The sequence below is a fragment of the Schistocerca nitens genome, chromosome 2 (assembly GCF_023898315.1).
Source record: "Schistocerca nitens isolate TAMUIC-IGC-003100 chromosome 2, iqSchNite1.1, whole genome shotgun sequence".
In the NCBI taxonomy this organism is placed as follows: Eukaryota; Metazoa; Arthropoda; class Insecta; order Orthoptera; family Acrididae; genus Schistocerca; species Schistocerca nitens.
Window position 1 is genome coordinate 910,050,297 of NC_064615.1, and position 24,480 is coordinate 910,074,776.

The 24,480-nt window shown below is 41.0% G+C and overlaps 1 protein-coding gene across 2 annotated transcripts in view; it reads right to left on the minus strand.

Annotated features, from left to right (window-relative positions):
• Window positions 1-938: 938 nt before the first annotated feature.
• The window catches only part of LOC126234702 (farnesol dehydrogenase-like), a 68,886-nt gene continuing 45,344 nt past the window's right edge, over window positions 939-24,480 (minus strand). Inside the window, exons 3-6 of one of the 2 annotated variants that reach the window (XM_049943444.1) lie at window positions 21,062-21,191; window positions 10,371-10,500; window positions 1,818-1,967; window positions 939-1,694 (exon numbers count right to left, since the gene is read on the minus strand). In XM_049943444.1, the coding sequence (XP_049799401.1) occupies window positions 1,638-1,694; window positions 1,818-1,967; window positions 10,371-10,500; window positions 21,062-21,191 (467 nt within the window). In that variant the 3' untranslated portion in view covers window positions 939-1,637. The remainder of the gene's footprint in view (window positions 1,695-1,817; window positions 1,968-10,370; window positions 10,501-21,061; window positions 21,192-24,480) is intronic. The other variant, XM_049943443.1, reaches the window with a different exon arrangement.

Consider the following 24,480-nt stretch of genomic DNA (forward strand, 5'->3'; position numbering starts at 1 on the left):
TCCTGTAACCCAGAAGGTGTACACGATCAAAGGCAGAGCCACGTGTGAAAGCACCCACGTGATTTACCAACTGACCTGCCTACACTGTGAAGCTTTCTATGTGGGAATGACCAGCAACAAACTGTCCATTCGCATGAATGGACACAGGCAGACAGTGTTTGTTGGTAATGAGGATCACCCTGTGGCTAAACATGCCTTGGTGCATGGCCAGCACATCTTGGCACAGTGTTACACCGTCCGGGTTATCTGGATACTTCCCGCTAACACCAACCTGTCAGAACTCCGGAGATGGGAACTTGCCCTTCAGTATATCCTCTCTTCTCGTTATCCGCCAGGCCTCAACCTCCGCTAATTTCAAGTTTCCGCCGCTCATACCTCACCTGTCTTTCAACAACATCTTTGCCTCTTTACTTCCACCTCGACTGACATCTCTGCCCAAACTCTTTGCCTTTACAAATGTCTGCTTGTGTCTGTGTATATGCGGATGGATATGCGTGTGTTTGTGAGTGTGTACCAGTCCTTTTTTCCCCCTACGGTAAGTCTTTCCGCTCCCGGGATTGGAACGACTCCTTACCCTCTCCCTTAAAACCCACATCCTTTCGTCTTTCCCTCTCCTTCCCTCTTTTCTGATGAAGCAACCGTTTGTTGCGAAAGCTTGAATTTTGTGTGTATGTTTGTGTTTGTTTGTATGTCTATCGACCCGCCAGCGCTTTTGTTTGGTAAGTCTCATCATCTTTGTTTTTAGATATGTTTGTCATTTTAGTTATAATGCACCAATTTTGGCCATTAAAAAGTCCATTGTTACCCCACAATACTTTTTTTTTACTAAGTGTGGATTAAAGTGTAAATTTACTTATCACTTGTGGATTTATTTAGCAGCCAAATATTTTGTAAAATTCCATGTTATACATTTTAATTTGTGAAGTTACCTCCACTACATAATTACTATATTTAAACCTTTAATGTGCAATCCACTTTACCTATTGTGTTTGTTCCAAACAACTATTACTTAGATTGATAGAAACTTCCACAATAACACACCATTTTTAATTGCACTGTTGATCCATGCATGTACGATTCTCAGCTAATCACTGTCACCATATCTCATTTGCAGAGCATGTATTGAATTGTTCCTTGAAGGTTGATTGTTATTTTAAGTCTCCTATAAATTAGTGCCATGGTGAAACTTCTGCAAGGACAATTGCATTCATTTCATGCAGCACTTAGGTTCATCAATGTCATCTTTTAGTGTGTATTAACAGCCTTCCAATAGTCCAAAGTAATATCCTCTCATTACTTTCTACGTGCTGTAGTGTATATTACCCCTGAAAGCACGTCACTGGTTTACACATGCAAAAATGTGTAATTCAGTGTGTAATATTTATCATTTTTGTTTTTATTTTTAGAGCAAATTTGTAAACAGCATCTAGATCTAGTAGACAACCACTGCCTTTCAATATCAAATCTGATGACTGTAGAGTTCAGCTTTTTTCATGTGAATGAAGTGTAATGATAATATTCCAGAACTTCAACAAAACTAAGCATTGTATTAACACAGGTGATTAGTATAGAAATAAAACATCAAATAAGATGATATTTGTCATTTCACTGTCTCTGAAGAGGCTTTGATCAACTGTTTACTTCACTTCAGTAATACTCCTCTGTCCAACAGGCTGTATTACAAGTAGAGGCACCTGGGAAGTAAGGAATTTTAGTAAGATTACTGTGAACTATGCATTTCTCTATAGATTTTTAAATTTAAAAAAAGAAAAGGTGAGAAATAATAAATAAATATGTATGTACATGAGAGAACCCACCTGGACAATTGGCGGCTGTGATAAAACAAACACAACAGCATTAGCAACATGTTCTGGTTGCAGATGTGGTAGCTGTGAGTAGACCTTTTCTTTATCTAGATGCTTCGTGTTATCCATGATCTCAGTTTTTACTAACCCAGGGCATATTGACTGCAATGAATGAGTTGAATGAGAAGTATTCAGTAAAACTGTTATTGAAAATTGCTTAACAGATGACAGGAAAACTAGCATCCACATCACCCATTCAGTCACACTCACAGACTGACTTTGAAACACTGAGCAGATAAACATTACTCTACAAGCATTACATTTTAATAAAGATCTTTAATGTCACTGAAATAAATATAATCTCAGCTAATCTCTGACGAGTTATTTGAGGATTATGTGAGGATGAGGGGTAAGAAAGTGTGGGGGGTGTGATTGGGTGGGGGTCAGACACACACACACACACACACACACACACACACACACACACACACACACACTGTTTGCTTGATTTGCCTCTGATAGATGGTTAGGTCATCAAATGAACACTTAATGCTCATTTGATTACCCAGACTAATCTACGGGGTTGAAATACATTAGAGTTGCTTTTCACTAATGAATAGGATAGACCCTGTTGAAAACCACGGCCTGCCTATGATGGGGCCTCTGAAAGCAAAAGGTTGACAACTATGTACAGATTGTTTTATGAAGCTGTCATATGAGCCCATCTCACCACACAGACCAATAGAGGCCTGACTTCATTCCATAATTCCACTTTGCCATGCCAAGTGACAACATCACTATGTGCCACATACAGTCATTGTGATTACCAGACTGATATGTAGATCTTTTGTTCCAAGTCCACTTACATTTCTACACTCTACTAAAACTGCAGGAAAAGCCCTTCTGAAAACCAACCAGCATTTTGTTAGTACTTTCTTTTTGCAAATATGTGAAGCTACTTTTGAATACATTACATTTTCAAGAATTTTGGATGATGATGATGATGATTAGGGTTTTAGGGCGCACAACAACGAGGTTATCAGTGCCCAAGAATTTTGGACAAAGCTGTCAGAAGTGAGACTGGACAGCAGTTGTTGGCATCAGACCTATACTCCTTTTTATGCAATGGCACACTTCAATCTATTGGGAAAAATGCTCTGTTCCAGTGAGGTGTTACATATGTGTCTGAGAATCCTACTTATCTCTTGGAAACAAGCTTTTAGTACTTAGCTGGAGATTCCATCAGTTCCACATGAGCCTTTACATTTGAGTGAGTTTATTATTTTCTCAACTTCAGAAGGAGATGAAGAACTTCAATTTTATCAAATTGCATAGATATTCCCTCTTCAGTATATAGCTTTGTCTTTTACATCTTGATCCTATTTTCTCCACAACATTTAAAAAATGATTATTTAAAATATTTTCAAGCTCTGACTTTTTGTTAATAAACTTTTCATTCAGCTGATTGTCATAAAATCTTCCTGTGTTCTTGGTTGCCCTGTTTAAACAATATTTCAAGTTGGTTTAATTTTATAATCAGAGTTTCTAATCTCAGACATAATATTCGTGCTTCTAAATTTTTAATAACATTCCTTAATACAGTATAGTAGTTTTCATAATATTTGACTATTTCTGGGTCATTACTCTTTCTTGCTGTTATGCCCTTTTCCCTTTACCAGTTACTGGAATACTCACAAACGTATGATGAAATAAGTCATATTTTAAATTAGCATCAGGTTCCTGGTACACATCTCATCTCATCTCTCCTTAATCTACGTACTACAATAGTAAATTGTTTTTATGCATAGTCCCTATATAGAACATTGTTCTCCCAACTAAATTTAGAAAAAGTTGTGTAGATAATAATGCCAGGCAATAATATGTAACTCTAGTTAGTAAGGCTCTGACTTATCCACACGACTGGAACAAAAATAACTTTTTTTGTGATAAGTTAATGTTTGATCAAAATAAATAAATAAATAACTGCTGCAAGCTTTTCCTAAAATACGCAATCATTAAATCGTTAACTGAACATACCATTTGGTAGAACTGTTTTGCATTACTGTAAGGAGCTATGTCATGTACTGTAACTAGCTGTGCATCATGATCAGAAAGACCTTTCATAAGTGGATGAATGTTTATTTGACTAAATATTTTCTCAGACCAAGGTAAATTATCTATCAGTATGCTGCTCTCCTGTACTGTCTGAGTAGAAAAGTCATTAACAAATATCAATTTTTGTTTGTTATGGTTTCAGGGCGCAAAACTGCTATGGTCATTAGCGCCCAGTCTGTGACTTAGGAAAAGCTAAAAAAACGAAACTGGAAACCAGCAGCAATGGGAGCACAACTCAAAAAGTGGGGAAACCAAAAATAGAAAGAAAGCCTACAAAACCACTATAGAAGGGGGGTTGTTTGCCCTCAAAAAGAGCTTCAGATTACTGACATCATCTCACTGGCACTAATGAACTCGAGAATGCGATCGGCTGATCATGTGTCATCTACTAAAATGGAAGATATATCAGGTGACAGCTATAGACGGGCGCGTAATGGAGTAAAATAGGAGCACTCAAGTAAAAGGTGTCTCACCGTCCACAGTTGAGAACAGTGGGAACAGAGTGGGGGAGGATCACCACTTAAAAGATGTCGATGGCTAAAAAGACAGTGCCCTATCCGGAGTCTAGTTAAAATTACCTCCTCCCGACGACGAGTTCGTGAGGAAGAGGTCCAGGCAGGAAACAGCTTTCACGTCCCGCAATTTATTATTGGGAAGTGTCGACCAATGTGCGTGCCATAAAAGAGCAACATGACGACGTGAAACACTCTGTAGATCGGTTATGGGAATCATGCGAATAGCTGGCCGAAGAAGAGAAACTGCAGCATTGGCTGCTATATCGGCCACCTCATTTCCACAGATACCAACATGTCCTGGGATCCAGAGGAACACCACAGAGATGCCCCCCAAGTGGAGCAAGTGGAGGCAGTCCTGAATCCGGTGGACCAGAGGGTGAACAGGGTAGAGAGCTTGAAGACTGAGGAGAGAGCTGAGAGAGTCTGAGCAGATAACATACTGTATCCACTGATGGCGACGGATGTATTGGACAGCCTGGAGAACAGCATAAAGCTCCGCAGTATAAACGGAACACTGGTCGGGAAGCCGAAATCGATTTGGGGTGTCGCCAACAATATAGGCACTCCCAACACCAAATGATGTTTTTGAGCCATCAGTGTAAATAAATGTGGTGGCCTTCATTTGTGTGCAGAGAGCAGCAAATGCCCAACGATAAACAAGAGAAGGGGTACCATCCTTGGGAAACTGAGAAAGGTCACGGAGCAGGCAGGTCCAGGGCTGGAGCCAAGGCGGTGCTGTACCCCAAGTTGTCAAGAAAGTTTTAGGAAAGAGGAAGGAAAGAGAATGGAGCAGTTGACAGAAGCGGACTCCTGGTGGTAGTAGGGAGGAAGGGCGGCCAGCATACCCTAAATCCAAGGAAGTGTCGAAAAAAGTGTCATGGGCCGGATTTGCAGGCATGGAAGACAGATGGCTAGCATAACGACTCAGGACAGATCGCCAATTGGACAGCGGAGGTTCAGCAGTCTCAGCATAAAGGCTTTCCAGAGGGCTGGTGTAAAAAGCTCCAGACACTAAACATAATCCACAGTGGTGGATAGAGTCGAGATGCCGAAGAATAGACGGCCGAACAGAGGAGTAAACTATGCTTCCATAGTCCAATTTCGAGTGCACTAAGGCATGATAGAGACATAGAAGGACCACTCAGTCCACATCTCAGGAGGTGCCAGTCAGGACATGGAGGATGTTGAGGGATCACAGACAGCGAGCCAGAACATAAGACCCAAGAATTTAGTGACGTCTGTGAACGGAAGGTTGACAGAGCTTAGATGTACGGAAGGCGGAAGAAACTCCGTACGACGCCAAAAATTAACACAAATGGTCTTACTGGGAGAAAAGAAGAGTGGAGGCGATAGAGACATCCTTGAAGACATTGTTCAAGAAGGCTGGTCCATTGAGAGCTGTAGTAGATCGCAAAATCGTCCACAAAGAGGGAGCCCCAGACATCAGGATGGAGACAATCCATAATTGGATTTATGGCAATGGTAAACAGTACAACACTTAGCACGGAGCCCTGGGGTACCCCGTTTTCTTGGGAGAAGGTACGGGAGAGAGTAGTGTTGTTCACCCACACTTTAAATGTGCGCTCTGCCATAAATTCATGAAGGAAAAGGGGCAGCCGACCTCGAAACCCCCAAGAGAACAGTGTGCGGAAGATGACTGTCCTCCAACAGATATCGTATGCTCTCTCCAGATCGAAAAATATCGCTACTGTTTGGCGTTTACGGAGAAAATTGTTCATGATATAAGTGGAGAGAGCAACAAGATGGTCAACTGCAGAACGATGCTTTCGGAAACCGCATTGGGCAGGTGTTAAAAGACTGCGGGACTCCAGCCACCAAGCTAAACGGCAGTTCACCATACGCTCCAAAACCTTACATGCACTACTCATGAGAGAAACGGGGCTATAGCTAGAGGGGAGATGTTTGTCCTTTCCAGGTTTTGGAACAGGAACAATGATAGCTTCCCGCCATCGAGTGGGAAAAGTACTGTTGGTCCAAATTCGATTATAAAGGCGAAGGGGGTAACGCAGACTATGGTATGATAAATGCAGCAACATTTGTATGTGTATACCATCCGGTCCTGAGGCGGAAGAGCGAGAAGAAGAGAGTGCATGTTGGAGTTCCCACATGGAGAAAACAGTATTATAGCTTTCGCGATTTTGAGAGAAGAAGGCAAGAGGTTGCACTTCCGCTGCACGTTTCTTCGGGAGAAATGTTGGCGGGTAATTTGAGAGCTCGAAATCTCAGCAAAGTGTTGACCCAATGAGTTAGAAATTGCGACGGGGTCCACTAATGTATCATGCGCGATGGTGAGCCCAGAGACCGGGGAGAAACTAGGCGCTACATATAACCGCCGAATCCGACTCCAAACTTCTGAGGAGGGAGTGAAGATGTTAAATGAGCTAGTAAAGAAGTCCTTCTTGCTATCGCAGATGACATGATGGCATCGTGCATGGAACTGCTTATAGCGGATGCAGTTGGCCAAAGTATGATGGTGTCGGAAAACGCGAAGAGCACATCGCTGCTCACGTATTGCATCGCAGCATGCCTCGTTCCATCAAGGAACTGGGGGGTGCCGGGGCAATTCAGAGGTGCGTGGTATTGAATGTTCCGCAGCTGTAAGAATAACTTCTGTAATATGAGTGACCTCATCATCAACGCTAGGAAAGTGACGGTCATCGAATGTCGCTAGAGACGAAAAAAGTGTCCAATCGGCTTGGGCAAACTTCCAGCATCTTGGGCACATATATGGCAGATGTGGCTGGAATCAAAGGACACTCGAGTGTATCAGCAAGAGCAAACCATTCAAAGCGCCAAGCTAGTGGAAAAGTACTGACCAAAAGGTCCAAATGAGAGAAATTTGTCATGGAGGCAGACAAAAAACGTAGGGTTCCCAGTGTTGAGGCAAACAAGATCCACTTCGTGGAAGTCGTCTATCAATAGTGAGCTGCGCGGACAAGGATGCGCAGTTCCTCAAAGCTGGTGGTGGGCATTGATGTCCCCAACCGGCAAATAGGGGGGCGGAAGCTGACCAAGAAGATGAAGGAGATCAGCTCGTGCCATTGGTGTGGACGATGGAATGTAGACAGTACAAAGAGAGAAGGTGTATCCAGAAAGGGAAATACGGACAGCAACAGCTTGGAAGGAAGTGTTTAAGGGGATCGGGTGATAATGGAGAGTATCATGGAGAAGAATCACGAGTCCTCCATGTGCTGGAGTGCCTTCAACAGAGGGGAGATCAAATCGGACTGACTGAAAACGGGGGGAAAACAAAGCGATCGTGGGGATGCAGCTTTGTTTCCTGAAGACAGAAGATGATCGGCACGTAGGATCATAAGAGGATCGACAATTCATCCCGATTGGCTCGAATGCCACGGATATTCCAATGGATAATGGACATAGGGTGGACAGAAAATGAAAGAATGTCAACAAGGTTGCCCTCAACTCAACGACTACTCAGAGCTTGTGACCGACAGTGTGGAACAGCATTCAGTCGAAGGCAGAAAATCCTGATCAATAGGTTGTTCGGGAACAGCTCCTGCCACCAGCAATCGGCCGGTTGATCGGCTGCCAGCAGTGCGCCTCGGCGACACTGAAGACGGCCGAGGGCGGTTACCACCAGGTGGTGCTGTACATGAGACACGCCGTGGCAGAGAAGGAGAGGAACTGGGTTTCTTATTAGCCTTTTTGGAAACAGAATGTTGAGATGGAGGAGGAACCGATGGTTGTGAAGTTGGGGTACGTAAAAAATCTTCACGAGTAGGCTCTTTTTTGGAAGTCCGGGTGTCAGATTTTGGGGCTCAAGATTTAGCAGAACCCAATGAAGGGTGAGCCATAGAGTGAGCAGGTGAGAGTGGGTAGGTTGAACGGTAGATCTTTGCGCTGGCCGATCTGACGACTGTGGCACTAAAGGTGAGATCACAAGTCTGAGCGGCTGCCTCCTTTGTTGGCTGAGGAGAGGCAAGGACAGTGCTGTATTTACCTATGTGAGGCACAGTGGGCTTTCGACTGATGAATAACTTTCGAGCAAAGGTCGACACCTTTTCCTTCACTCTGATTTCCTGAATGAGCCGTTCATCTTTAAAAATGGGGCAATCTCTAGAGGAAGCAGCGTGGTCACCCATACAGTTAATGCAACAAGGGGATGGAGGTGGACAAGCACCCTCATGGGCATCCTTGCCACATGTAACACATTTGGCCAGATTGGAACAGGACTGGCTGGTATGATTGAACTGCTGACACCGATAGCAACACGTAGGATTTGGGACATAAGGGCGAACGGAAATTATCTACTAGCTGCTTTTATGTTCGATAGGAGTAGAACTCTGTCAAATGTCAAGAAGACAGTATGGGCTGTAACGACGTTCATGTCAACCCTTTTCATGACTCGAACAGCCGTGACGCCCTGGTCAAACAGGTAGTTTTCAATTTCCTAGTCGGACAATCCGCCGAGGGAGCGTGTATAAACGACCCCACGTGATGAACTTAAATTGCAGTGCACTTCCACCCAGACAGGGAAGGTGTGTAGCAGTGAAGTACGCAGGAATTTTTGTGCCTGGAAGGCACTGACTGTTTCTAACAACAAGGTGCCATTTCATAATCTGGAACAAGACTTTAGAGGACCTGCAATTGTGGCGACACCTTTCTGAATAATGAAAGGGTTGACCGTGGAGAAGTCGTGACCTTCGTCAGACTGAGAAACAACAAGGAACTGTGGCAACGATGGAAGAACTGTCTGTGGCTGAGACTCATTGAACTTATGTTTGTGAGCAGACATAGTAGATGATAAGGAAACCATTGCGGAAGTATCCCCCATGATTACCAGCGTCTCCGATGGTGCACTCCTTCCTTGAGGGGGCCCTCTCTGAGGGCACTCTCACCTTAGGTGATTGTTCACACCTCAGGTCACACCTCCTGAGAAACGGACGGAGGGACCAATCAGCACTTTTGGAAGGTATCAGCTCGGGTAATCACCCCTCCCTTGGCCTGGCCGTTACCAGGGGGTACGTACTTGTCCTACCTGTCTACCCGGGGTGGGGAATTACGCGTTACCCAGTCACCGGCTACGCATGGGAGTGCATGGGTCGGCCTTCAGACACGCACAGGGAGGAAAAAAGAGAAAGGGAAAAACAAGGAAAGGGAAAGGAAAGAAGAGAGGTCTCAAACACCGCAGCGGAGAAAAGGGTAAAGATGGGGGATGGGGAAGGATGCGGAAAAGGAAGGTATGCAGCCCGGAAAGGAAGGAGGGCCACATTAGCTCGGCGTCCTGTGCTCGCTACGCACGTATTCACAAAAGAGTTGTGGACCCCCTGGGGGGAAATATCATATTGAATGAATAGAGCAATACTTCAAATCATTGACCCCAACAGAAGCTTTCAGGAAATCTACACTGAAAAGACCACAAATAATAATTTGCTACCCTCTGCCTGACAGAGAGCACAACAGCAAGGAATCCAAGTAATTGAGAAATAGTTGAAAATTTCACAATTGAGATCTAGACACAGTTACAATTATAAAATTATCATTATTTAGTTTAAGCTCAGAGGCACGTGCTTCTGTATGTTGCTCTACACAATTTTTCAGTTTCTAAATTTTTCACCTTATCACAACTTTTAACATACTTGGCAATTTGCACAAATAGGTTACTGGTATAAATTTAAAACAATTCACTAACATTTTTATAACTAAATGTGTAGCATGCAAATGGCATTTTTCTTTTGATCTACTGTAATTTATATACAGCTGCTGTGAAAATGATGAGCACAGAACTTGTTACGGTTATGTTTTGTGTACTATGCAAGGTAAAATTTTAACATTTAAATATTATGTTTTATTCTGTGTGTGATTTTTCAGTGTCCAAAATTTAATACTCAATGTTTTTCTATAATGGTTGACCATTTAACTACAAAAGAAAGTTTGGAACTGAATACTGTACCGTAACTCTGATTCCAGAGTTTCTTTCAGCTAAATCCTTTAATAAGCCCTCTGTTAATACCTGAACTGCATGTTTGCTTGCACCATACATGCTAAAATTTGAGGCTCTTGGGGGATAAATGCCAGAAATACTGAAAAAAAGAAACAGGAATGACAGCAACTTAAGAAACTGGTAATGTATTTAAAAATCATGGCAGTCATGTATTAATTATTTCACACTCACTTTAATCAATTTAATGAAGGGTACAGATTTCAATAAAATTTTCACAGTCTGAGTAGACTTTACTTGGTATCAAATTGAAGCAATTTTTTAACAAAATCCAGTGAACAGCAATTTTTGCTCGTTCTTGCAGACTAGGAAGTCACAGGATTGTATATTTAACCATATTCTTTCTGATAATTGTTTTTAAATAATGCTGGTACCATATGACTGCAGTAATTTTTATTTTATTGTTATACGATCCAGATTTCAGCCTTAGGCCATTTTCTAATACAAAAGCTGGAATAAACAATAGAAGCATAAATCACTAAAGCAAGAAACAGCACAAACATGAACTTATTTACATGTCAAAAGACATCAGACTGGTATGAAATACAAGTCCTAGTACAAAAAGCATATCTAGTCATGGAGACCAGTGATAACATCTGTAAAGGACCTAAATATATTACAGACTTTCATTTCTGGACTGTACAGCACAGGTGTTATATGAAACTGCTAACCAATAAACAAGCAGTCGCCACACTATTGTGTCTGAATAACAGCTGACATGGAAAATCCAGGATGAATGGAACAATATTATGAAAATGAAAGTTGCTGCTTTCTATATAATTGAGATTGTGAGGTGCAAATAGGCACAACAAAAATACTGTTCCAAATAAAGCTTTCAGCCCATAAGGCCTCCATCAAAAGTAGGTGTGTGTGTGTGTGTGTGTGTGTGTGTGTGTGTGTGTGGTCGATTTTTGATGAAGGCCTTAAGGGCAGAAAGCTTTATTTAGAACTGTCTTTTGTTGTGACTCAGCAGCTCCATTATACGGTGAGTGTCAACTTTCCTTTTCATAATATTGCAACAACTGACATGGACCCACAAAAAATTCTTCCAAAGATCACCTGAGACATATCACAGTCCGCATAATGCAATCTGTGGTGTGTTAGGGGACAAGGTAGCTGAACTGTTCATTTTGCTTACATCGGTACATAACATAATTTATGTTTTGTGACATGGAGGTTATGGTGTCCCATAACATTTCCATGGGAAAGGCCATGGCACATCGTTACACTCTTAAAAGCATGAAGGACTGCTGCATGAAGGCATTATAAAAATAGTACAATGATCAGACGTGTCTTCTTGTACAGAGTCGAGATAAGGCACTACCTGGATGTGCAGCCTGAACAGTGAGCGGGCATGTACAGTTGCTTCTGGAGTGCGCTATTTTATGCTACATCCAGCTGAAGTTGCTCTGGAGGGGCCACCATAAAATATACAAGCAGACCTCTTCAAGAATGTCAATAACAGTAAAAACATGAAAGATACCAGTTGATTTTGGCAGAAAGTTATTGTTACATGATTGTGAACTGTAAGCATTGAAGCACTTTGGAAAAGGAGCTATAGAACTTGACAAGAAGTCAAGCTGAATGTGATTAGCTGGCCACCACCACCACTATTATTGGCAACCGTTAATCCAGTGTTAACATATTGTACATTCAACCAGCTAAGAGAACGCAGCGTTACATCTGGTGTCAAGTACAGTGAAGCATAGCAGCACCAGGGGGCATGAAAAATGCTGCATATGTCGACTGTTATAGTGAATGATAGCAGAAGAAGGGAATTTTCAAGAATTTGAACAGTTTCAAGCGGGGAGATGGTAAGGGAATGTGCCATAGTGAAGTTTAGGAGACACTGATAATCAAAAGGAAGACACAAACAAAGTGTACAGTGAAGAGAGCTGGAATTCAAAAGGTCTGGTAGGAAGGCACCTTGAGATGTGACAAAAATGTTGAAAAGCAATACCTTAGGGTGGAAAAGAACAGACAGATGCCCAAACCATATTCTTCATGGTGATGGGAAAAGGAGCTGAAGGGTGTATGTCCCATCAAGTTTGTATACAAGGGGGAAAGAGTAACAAACCCTGGAAATACTGTACAGTGGAGAATGCTTAGTGGTGGGCAAATGTTTGATTTGAAATGAGTTTTCCTTCAGACTGAAGAAAGTATGATGTAACAGTAGTAAGGGAATTATGACACCTTTTTCTGAGATTCACTGTGTCGACTGTGCTGTGTTCTGAGGTTTGGTCCTAAAAAGTAAGGTTTCAGTTCTGGAACATTTCTGAATCTGCCTTATTTGAGGTACAATGTGACATTTATCGAAACATAGTATTCTTATATGAGAAGTATAAACACCATTTTGAATCTTACTGGTTTTGGAACCCAGAGTTCCCATTGACCAACAGATTGTAATTAAACAGAAAAAAGTGGGTATGATGAATTTTCAACTTAAATAAATTTGAGAATGTTAAGGAGATACTTAAAACAAATGCAGAGTATTATTAAGGATTAGAGAAAAGTTCAATAGTGAATTCGTAGTAGTATAGTATCTAAGACAAATGTATGATTGAGTGATGTAAAGAAGTATAAGGATTGTTAATGCAATATCCTCTATTTGCAATTGGTGAGTGTGTGATGACCCATAACATTTCCATGGGAAAGGCCACAACACACCATTATGTTTCAAACTATGAAGGATAGCCACATGAACAAAACATAGAAAGAAAATACTATAATAGCTTAGGTTGATGTTGGAAAAATGGTACACTGACAAGATGTGCCTCTTTGTAGAGAGTCAAGTGAGGTAAGGTGAAACCTGGGCGTCCAGGCAGAGCAGAGGGCAAGCATTTGCTTTAGCTGAAGGAGTGCACTATTCCATGCTGCCATGAGCTGAAGGAGGTGTGCAAGGACCACCACAGAATACACAAGCAGACCTTTCCAATAATGTCAATAATAGTAAAGACACAAAAGAGAGTGGGTGAATTTGGGAGAAGGTCCAGACAAGAAGCTTTTGTTATATGCTTGTGAACTGCAATTGTTGTTGCACTCGCACTTCAGAAAAAAGTTACTGAGCACAGCAAGAAGTCAAGTTGGAACTGACTAGCAGGTCCAGCTCATAACTATTATTACAGGTAACCATTACTAACATACCTCACATTCAACTAGCTAAAGTGAAGGTGGCATTACACCTTGTGTCAAGTATGGTGAAGCACACCAGCACCAGAGAACATAATAAATGCCACAAGATCCACTATTAAAATTCACATGTAAACACTGCGAAGTGTCTTATCATAATATATTTTTAACAACATAGAATTTTTTGAAACTTCCTGGCAGATTAAAACTGTGTGCCCGACCGAGACTCGAACTCGGGACCTTTGCCTTTCGTGGGCAAGTGCTCTACCAACTGAGCTACCGAAGCACGACTCTTTGTAATAAGTTCTTTATGTAAAATAGGGCAGGCTATGTAGGTGAGTAGTAATATGTATTGTTACAAACTGCAACAGCAGTATGCAAATGCTCCCCAAATTCCCTCACACCAGCACAATTAGCCAAGGAAACCACAACGCAAGGATGATAAAATGGTGGGGAGTGGGAAGGAACATGGAGGCAGCTGAGGAGCCAACAGAATATGAGACATTATTCAAAGTCAATAGGGGCAGTGTGGTGTGGGTGGCAAGGGAGGGGGAAATTGAGAGGAGGGGTAGTTTGAAGAAGTGGGTGCCCAAAAGAGGGTGGGGTGGCAAAATTCATAAGGTTACTGGACTCAGATCCATACTCTCTGACAAATATAAATAAAACTTCTGTAAAGTCCATGTTATGGAACTTAATGAAGTATTAATAAAATATGTGTAACCCTTTCTATAACATGCATTTAAAACTGGTTGAGTATGTGCTTAACACATCCACCACAGTTCACATGCCCATTAAGAAAATGTTAAAATTCTGTAAGAAAAATGTACAACAAAGTATTTTCTGAAGTGTAAAACAATATCTCTCCAGTTATTCCAAAAACAATACCTAGAAGTTCAGTGGTTAAATCAGTAGGTCATTTTTTTTTTTTTAATGGTGACATATGTGACTAGCTGTAGGACAGAATAATACTAGATAATTTTTGTGGAGGTTGTATCTATAATTTCAGAACATATATATATATATATATATATATATATATATATATATATATATATATATATATATATATATATATATATATACAGGGTGTCTCATTTAGCTTGACCACCCTAAATAACTGTTTGTCCAGTTGCAAATTACAAAATGTTTCAATCAGTTCTTCTTTAGCCATCACGGGGACATCAATCAGCACGATTGCCTTCGCTGTAGCTTTGTATTTTACAAAGATATGAACAGCGGTATGACTTTTTTAAATAGCACCCTGTATTTTTTATTCGGTAATTCATTTCCTCTCCTAAAGACCTATTCAAAAATGTATCAAAGTGTACCATTCACTGAAACACAACATTATTAATTACATAACACAACATTGACTTTGAGCCCAGTATTACAAACTCTTCCACTTGCTGGAGTTGTCAGAAAACAAATGAAAACCAAGTAAAAACATTACTAAAATTGACTTTTACTCTCCTGTTCCATTGCCCAGGAGAAGAACATTCAAAGATGCTCAAAGTGGTGACCCTGGACACCAATACACTGGTGCACTCATTGAATGAAAGAATTATTTACTGTTTCCATTGTTGCCTGCTGAAGAGAATTACAAGCAAGCACAATATGATCCTGCATGTCCTCTGGAGTTGTTGGAATATCGCAATAGACAATGTCTTTAATGCGTCCCCAAAGAAAAAAGTCCAGAGGATTTAAATCAGGAGACCTAGCAGGCCAGGTAACTATTCCTCCTTGATCAATCCATCTGGCAGGATACCTTTAGTTCAGTACACGTCATGCATGCAAGGTATTATGTGCTGGACATCCATCGTGTTGATACCATATAAGCATTCTCATTCGTGGTGGCACTTCATCCAGAAAAGGAGGAAGAATTCATCCGAGGAAGTTGGCATACGCTGTGCCATATGACTACCATTGATGAAATAAGGGCCAATAATTGTAGCACCAAGCATCCCACACCACATGTTAACTCTCCATTGATGCTGATGTTCCACCTGTCTAAGCCATTGTGGGTTGTCGCTGGAGCAATAATGCATGTTCCTTGTATTTACCTGTCCTTTGTTTGATAAGGAACATTCATCATTAAATAGAACATTGGAGAAGTTCGGATTGGTGAGGATTTGCTGCTGTGCCCACTGACAGAACTGTACACGATTCTGGAAATCATTCCCATGCAACTCTTGACGTAGATGTACATGGTAAGGATGGAACCAGTGACATGTAAGAATATGATGTACACTGGTTTTAGAAATGCTAATCTTGTGTTTAAGCTGTCATGTGCTCACATGTGGATTCATAGCAACAGAAGAGAGAACAGTAACTTCGGCAGCTTCGTCTGTGCGAGTGCTATGACGATTGCATTGTCATGTGTTGAAATTTCCCATTTCCTGAAGCATCGCAACAAGACGAGAAAACATCCATTGGGAAGGTGGGTTCTTGTCAGGATATCGCTCTCTGTACAGTTCCACTGCCTGTGTAGCATTTTGCTAACCTTCAACAACAACAACAATAATAACAAAAGAAACATTATGTCGATGCAGTTTGTAGGAAGGACAGCCTTTACTGTATGCCTACTCTACACAACAGTATTTAAAAGGACTAAACTACTCTTCTAAATGTACCTGTACATAAGGAAACGGAATTGAAATTACTGGTCTGCTAACTTACATTCCCTATAGATGAGTAGTATTTCTACCTTCTCTTCGTTGGTGTACATTCTACTCGCACAACTCTTCAATTGACGATGGTTGATGGAATGACGGGTGTGCATTCTACTTATGTCTACATTTGTCCTCTCAATGTCAGCACCTGGATGTGTTCCATTACCCCGAGTACCTGCACTAAGCACTGTGAGTGTCAACGTCAATGTTGTGTTATGTAATTAATAATGTTGTGTTTCAATGAATGGTACACTGTGACACATTTTTGAATAGGTGTTTAGGAGAGGAAGTGAATTACTTGAAGACTTGTGATTGGTGAATGGTGGAGGGGAGGATTTGAATGAGAAAGTTGTAGGTGGGAAAGAGGTGGATAGTTTGAGTAGTTTGGTAATTGGGGAGAGGGAGGGTGCAGGGGTAATCAATTATAGAATATTTATAAATATTTGAAACACATTTACATGTATTCCAGACACTTTTACATAACTGCTATAAATACATGGGATAATCAAGAGTTTGTAAAAGGACTGGAGAACATAGTCACACTTTGAAGACATACATTTAAGCAACCATTAGAAGTATATGCACCCATGTCTACATCTGCAACTATTTAACATATCAGGTAACAACAATATCAGAGAAGGAAAGTTGCTACTCACCATATAACAGAGATGCTGAGTCGTGATATGCACAACAAAAAGATTCACACACACAGAGAATCTCTGCTCTCTTAGACCAACAACTTCAACCTATTTCCTGGAACTTACCCTCCTATATAAAAGATACCAACCATTTCCTCGACCGACTCTCCACAGTTTCTGTCCCTTTACCACACGGTGCCCTGCTCGTCACTATCGATTCCACCTCCCTGTACACTAACATTCCTAATGCCCATGACCTTACTACTATCGAACACTACCTTTCCAGGCACCCTATGGATTCCAAACCAACAACCTTCTTTCTAGTCTCCATGACGAACTATATCCTCACCCACAATTACTTCTCCTTTGAAGGCATTACCTACAAACAAACCCACGGTAAGGCTATGGGCACCTGCATGGCACCATCCTATGCTGACCTATTCATGGGCCATCTAGAGGAAGCCTTCCTAAAAACCCAGAATCCTAAAACCCTCACCTGGTTCAGATTCATTGAGGACATCTTTGCTATCTGGATTGAAGGTGAGGACACCTTATTCACATTCACCCAGAAACTCAACAACTTCTCCCCCATTTGCTTCACCTGGGCCTACTCAACCCAACAAGCCACCTTCCTAGATGTTGACCTTCACCTCAGAGATGGCTACATCAGTACCTCCATCCATATCAAACCTACTAACCACCAGCAATACCTCCATTTCGACAGCTGCCACCCAATCCATACCAAGAAGTCCCTTCCATACAGCCTAGCCACTCATGGTCATCGCATCCACAGTGATGAGCAGTCCCTCTCAAAATATACCTGACCATAATTATCCTCCCATCCTTGTACAAAAACAAATCTCCCGTGCCTTATCTTTCCGGTCTCCCACCACCTCCCAACGTCCCACATTCCAGCCACAGAGGAGCATTCTCCTATAATTCAGTACCATCCGGGACTGGAGCAACTGAATTACATTCTCCACCAGGGTTTCAAATACCTCTCGTCATGCCCTGAAATGAGAAATGCCCTGCCCACTATCCTTCCCACCCCTCCTACCGTGGTATTCCGCCGTCAACCAAACCTACACAATATACTCATCCATCCTTACACAACCCCTGCTCCCAATCCCTTACCTCATGGCTCATACTACTATAATAAACCTATATGCAAGACCTGTCCCATACATCCTCCTACCACCCCCTACTCCAGTCCGGTCACTAACATCACCTATCCCATCAAAGGCAGGGCTACCTGTCAAACCATTCATATGATTTACAAGCTAAGCTGCAACCACTGTGCTGCATTCTATGTAGGCATGACAACCAACAAGCTCTCTGTCCACATGAATGGCCACTGACAAACTGTGGCCAAAACACAAGTGGGCCACCCTGTTGCTGAACACACTGCCAAACATGATATCCCTCATCTCAATGACTGCTTCACAACCTGTACCATATGGATCATTCCCACCAACACCAGCTTTTCTGAATTGTGCCGATGGGAATTTTCCCTCCAATACATCCTACATTCCCATAATCATCCTGGCCTCAACCTTCGTTAGTCACTGTCCTCACCCATCCAACCCCCTCCCTGTTCCCATTCCAGCACTACACAGCTGTCATTTCACCGCCACACCCAGTCTTAATTTCTCTCTTTTTATTTCTCTCTTTTCCATTACCCCCCTCCCCCTCCACACTTTCGCTACTGCCCTCTGTCTAAGCTGCAACACTTCACTGTCGGCCACTTCCACCATACTATCCCTCCCCTTCCCCGCCCCAGCCTCCTCCTTACCCCCACCCGGCTGCCACTCCCATCATGCACTGGTGCTGCTGTTTGCAGTGTGGTTTCAGTGCTCTGAGACTGCAGATGTGTGTGCAAGTTGCGTTTATGTGAGTGTGTGTCAGCAGTAGACACACAAACACATGCACCACACTAAGGCCTTAATCGCCAAACGCTTTAATTGTGTGAATCTTTTTGTTGTACCTATCATGACTCAGCATCTCCACTATAAGGTGAGTAGCAACTTTCCTTCTCTAGTATTGTTACATTCCATCCTGGATTTTCCGTTGTTTGATATTAGGCAATAAAACACATAAGATGTAAAAGATATTAGGTAAAAGCCACTGATGCATGCTTCAGACATAAAAGAATATTTTGGGGTGGGGGCAGGCACAAAGATAACCAATGCTATTAAGAATAACAGAAAGTAATTTAATATTTTGTATAAAACTGCTACATCTGCATTTGTGATGCTTATATTTATTCACATGTAAAAATAAAAATAAAGAAAGATTAGTGTAAACAGTAGTTGTTATTATAAAAACAATATATAGAAAGTTCATTGGCTGAAACAAAAGGATATACTTTAAACTGGTAACATATGAAATATGCTGTGTAATGGAACAATTACGGATTAATTTCGATGGCTGTTACATGATGTCTACAAAAACAGAGCTTAATTGTGTACAATAATTTTAAATTTTTTTAAAGTTTAAAGAATATTTTTAAAAAGTGTGATTTTGCAGGGGTGGGGAGGATGAGGATTAATAGAAATTTACAGAAACAAAACGAAGCAGTAAAAAACAGAAGGGGATGGCAGAAGCTGTATAGTGGGAAAAGGAGGTGGTTAGTTTCAGGAAGCAGATGATGTGGGGAGGGGTCGGAGGCGGACTGGAGGGGGTAATGAAACATTCACCAAATATTTGGAAACACATTTACATTTTCCAAGCAGCTTTGCGTAACCACTAGAAATATATGGGGCCATCTGATGATCACAAGAATTACGTTCACCATATCTACATCTGCAGCTCTTGAACATGTTGGGAAATAAGCCACTGTGAAGTGGTTGAGGAAAATAACAAGTGTAATTGAATGACACGAAAGAGGAAGGGCGGGCGGGGGGGGGGGGGGGGGGGGGGGCAATATGACCAATGCTAATACAAATACTGGAAGGCAGTTATTCTTAGTAGCACTGATTATATTGCTTCCCTCCCCCCCCCCCCCCTCCCCATTCCTACACGACACTTCATGATGTTTACACGTGAACTGTAACAGTGGAATTCCATGTCATGTACTGCAAGCATCTATTTATCAATGTATGCAAAAATAATGGAATTATCACGCAAAATAAATAGTTCATTTACCTTGTTTCCTAACACACCACACATTGCTTGTGCAGAGTGTGATGTGCCTCAGATGATATTTGGAAGATCATATCAATTGTGTCCATGTCAGTTGTCCAGATACAATATTGCAGCACATACCTGTTTATTGGTCATCAGTTCACATAATAGCTGTGCTACAGGGTCCAGAAACGAAAGACTGTCACATATTTAGGGATTTTAGAGATGTTCTCACTTTTACTAATGGCAGGCTTGGCCTATATGTCCAGATATACTTTCTTGACAAGGGCTTTTATCTCATACCCATCTGAAGTCTTTTGACATATAAATAAGGTAAAGAATCATGATATTTGTACACTATTTTTCGTGTTTGCCTATTTCTTGCTTTTGTGATTTATGCTTCTATTGTTTATTCCAGATTTTGTACTTGAAAATGGCCTAAGGCTAAAATCTGGATTGTATAAAAATAAAATAAAAATTATTACAGTCAAATGGTGGCAGCATTATTCAATAAACTTACCAGGACTGTGGCTCTAGCCAAAATAAAAATTGTCAATGTATGTACTTTGTTCCAACTGAAGTTTTACAAACATAGGGGACATGAATTTCTGGTGCAAGATCAAATTTATTGCTTGCTCTCCTACTGTATCCTGCATACATCACTATGTCTAACTGAATGACATAACAGTGGCTTCATTATTACATTTTGTTTACAGTTCTGAAGCAAGAACAATGATTACAGTAACTTAAGCCACTATAATCCCACATGCCCAATTAAAAAAAAAAATCCTCATCCTGTCACAAGTGATACAGCTTCTTTATCACCCTCTGCCATGATTATGTCATTGTATACCAGCCATTTGTCCTGCAATTTTTGTAAGTTCTCATCACACCATTGTTTTTAAGGCCAAATTAACTCAGGAACTAAGCTTATGGAGTACAATGTAGATCTGACATTAATGACTAAAGTTTTTACAGGGTAGATTTATGGCCATAATATATTATCTTGTGCGCATGTATTGCTATTGCATCATGAAATTTCATTTATAAATACGTTTGGGGCCATAAAAGGACACCTATTTACCTGCTAATATGGATAATAAAACCATCATTAACTCCTCTCTGTAACATGCCTTGTACAGCCTCTCTTGTGCAGATGCTAAGTCCAAGAACATTAATTTCTAGAATTTTCCTCCACTCCTCTGTTGGTGCCTCTGAAAATAAACAGTATTTTAAAAGATGACTTACCTTACTTTAGAGATAACTTTAAATTTTTGTTTCACAAAAATATAAACTTATCTTTTAGTATTTATGTGCTCTTGTAATGAAACAAGGTCCTGACTCATGAATTTGTTGCAGGTTACTAAAGAATGTCACAGGTTACTAAGAGATTATGGGCTGAGGAACAAACATTCCACTGTGGTAGTAATTTTTTGTGTTTCTGAAGCCTGTAATATGTATATATTCCACTGGTGAGGTTATATAAGTGGGAGAAGAGATTTTATTAAGAGCTTCAGTATTCAGAAATTTGGAAATTCATTTTTAATCATGTCAACATGAAATGCAAATCACCTTTCATACTGAAATTTCTGGGTATCTTTAAACGAAGTTATGTCACTTATGCACAAAATGGATTATCTGGTTTGCGTATTATTCGTGAGCCTAAAAAGAAGTACAATATTTTTCTCTAGCAAATAACAATAAACATTCTGTCAGGTGACAAATGCCATTTCTATTGTTTAAACAATTGTCAGGTGATAAGAGTATCATTTCCATTGTTACTGGCCAGCCTGTTCCACATAAATCAAAAACTAACTCTACATTCTCGTGTTAATCTGTGTGTGTCAATGATGCAAGTTTGCAAGTTAAAACACATTTATAAAAACAGATGACAGAAATGAAAGAAATGTCTTGACATTAAAACAAGAATTGGAATAAAATGAAAGATTTGAGAGGGGGATACTGCTGTGAAGCTAAGTGCTGATTACGGTACTGGAATGCAAACTGTTTGGGTCATTAAAAAGAATAAGCAGGAAATACAAGATTTTGTCAGGAAATGCAATTCTAGTTCCACCTGCATGAAAAGCATTAAAATATCTACATTTGATGAATTACCTTCTGCTCTTATGCAATGGTTTAGCCAAAAATGAGTAGAGTAGAAGGTGTCATTGTTTTAGGCGCAATGTGTGTCGACAAAAACTAAACTTTTTCTTGAAGCTCTAGGGTTAAAAACAGAATTAAATTCCTCGTCTGGATGGATAACCAGATTCAAACGACATTACAGGATTTATGAATTTACCATGCAAAGAGAGCGGCTTAGTTCAAATGTTGTGGCAGATAATTCCTTCCATGAGGAGTTCCAGAAATTGGTGGAAGAGAACTTCACAGCAGACCAAATTTATAACGCAGACAAAGTATCAAGAGACCAATACAATTCAGGGTTAATAGAGATTAAAGATAGGGGGATGTCTTCAGCTATTCTTTTGTTCATTCAGAAGATAGCCATGTGATGAGAGGACACACACATTGTCAGATAGTGAGTCATGAGATGTTCACAAAAAGTCAATGAACCTGTAGAAAAATCACTGCAAAAGAGATTTTCCCAGTAGACTACAGAGCTTGGCCCACACCTGGGCAAAAGAGGCACATGTTCCCAAGGAGAGAATGTAGCACTCATAGCACCCTCTCTTACTGTGTTTTATGTTTTATTAAGTAACGAGCCTTTACACGGAGCAGCTTCGAAGTGTTGAGTGCATTCTTTGAAGGATTTAACTTGTTGCATGTCTTTGGACCTCCATGGTGCACCCAACAGTGTAGAAGCCCCACAGGGAGAACAATAGCAGTTCCAGCACTGCAGATGATTGTGTCATAGAGACATCTCCAGCGATATCACAGATGCAATTTAACAACAGAGATGACAGCAGAGGTATACCAGTGCTAGTTGGCACTTTGGAGAGCCCAATATGGCAACTGGATTGTTATGAGGTGATGAAGTGACATCACCACAGGAAAGTGAGACAGACTGAGATAGTAAGCAGTACTTCAATCAGTATGCCCCCTTCCTGGTGATGTACTGTCGCCCTCCCCCCCTCCCTCCACCCCAATAGGTCAGTGGTGTGCATTGATATCCCTACACAGGACACATTGGAGAGGGGGGGGGGGGGGGGAGGACTCAGACTAAGGTGGCTGGGGGACATTTGCACTCACACTGCTATTGTTTCTCAAATGGTAGTGAAGGAAATCCACTCACTGATGAAACCTGTGTGAGCCAATATACAGAGCCATCCAACATACAGAGCCCCCCTGATACTCTCTCAGGGCCAGTAGAATTCCAACAGTATGCATAATAACCACACATGCCTGGAGAGTAATTATCAGTAAAATACATTTCTTGGAAAGGTACAAAGATCACATAACATGATGACATCAGTTATTGCAGTCCTGGTAGGAGATAGTAATATCCACTGTAGTTCCAGTGAATTATCACATTAAGAGCATACTGGTTAGGCATGAAAGGACCAAGAGGATAGGTCACAAATGTGGATTACTATGTATCAGTGGGTTTGGAACCTCTAATACCATGGGTTGAAACCCAAATGATTGAGTTAAATAATGTTAAGAGAGAAGTAAAAAGAAAAAGATGCTTCCTGGAATAACTGATTGTAAAGAGGAAGGGTTATCACGAGAAATGGAGGAGTATGTTTGGGTATACACAATACCATAAAGGAACACGAAGGACAGTTCCAAACATTCAAGCAGATGACAGTAATATCAAGGGATGCAAAGAAAGCAAACATGCAGTACAGTAGAATAATGGTTACGGTTGGGGTGGAGGGCAGGGGGCAGGGATGTGAAGGTCACAAAAGAGGGAAGTTGTCAAAAGGTTCATCTTTAATATCAGAGACATTTATATTGCTGTGAAATAATACAAGTGAGGAAATTTGCAAGGGTTGACAGAATAAGTAAAAATTCTAAAAATCATGGTGGGAGCCTTGAGATTTAATAAGGATTCCTTTTAAACTTTTGTATAAGTAATTGTATGCCCCCACATGAATGGACAGCAGCAGCAGTAATATCTGTGCACAAGGGAGAAGGATTAAGAGGCAATAGCAAAAACTGCTGACCATTTAGTTTTACATGTATTTTAAGTAAAATATCTGAAGGGATCATTCATACATATATGAAAAACATATAAAAAAACAAAGATGCTGTGACTTACCAACTGAGAAAGCGCTGGAAGATAGACAATAAAAAACACACAAACACACACACAGATTTCAAGCTTTCGCAACCCAAGGTTGCTTCATCAGGAAAGAGTGAAGGAGAGGGAAAGACAAAAGGATGTGGGTTTTAAGGGAGAGGGTAAGGAGTCATTCCAGTCCCGGGAGCAGAAAGACTTACCTTAGGGAGAAAAGGGACAGGTATACATGAGAGTGAGCGGCCCCCCCCCCCCCCCCCCCACACACACAGACATGTGTAAATTCAAAGAGGTTGGGCAGAGAT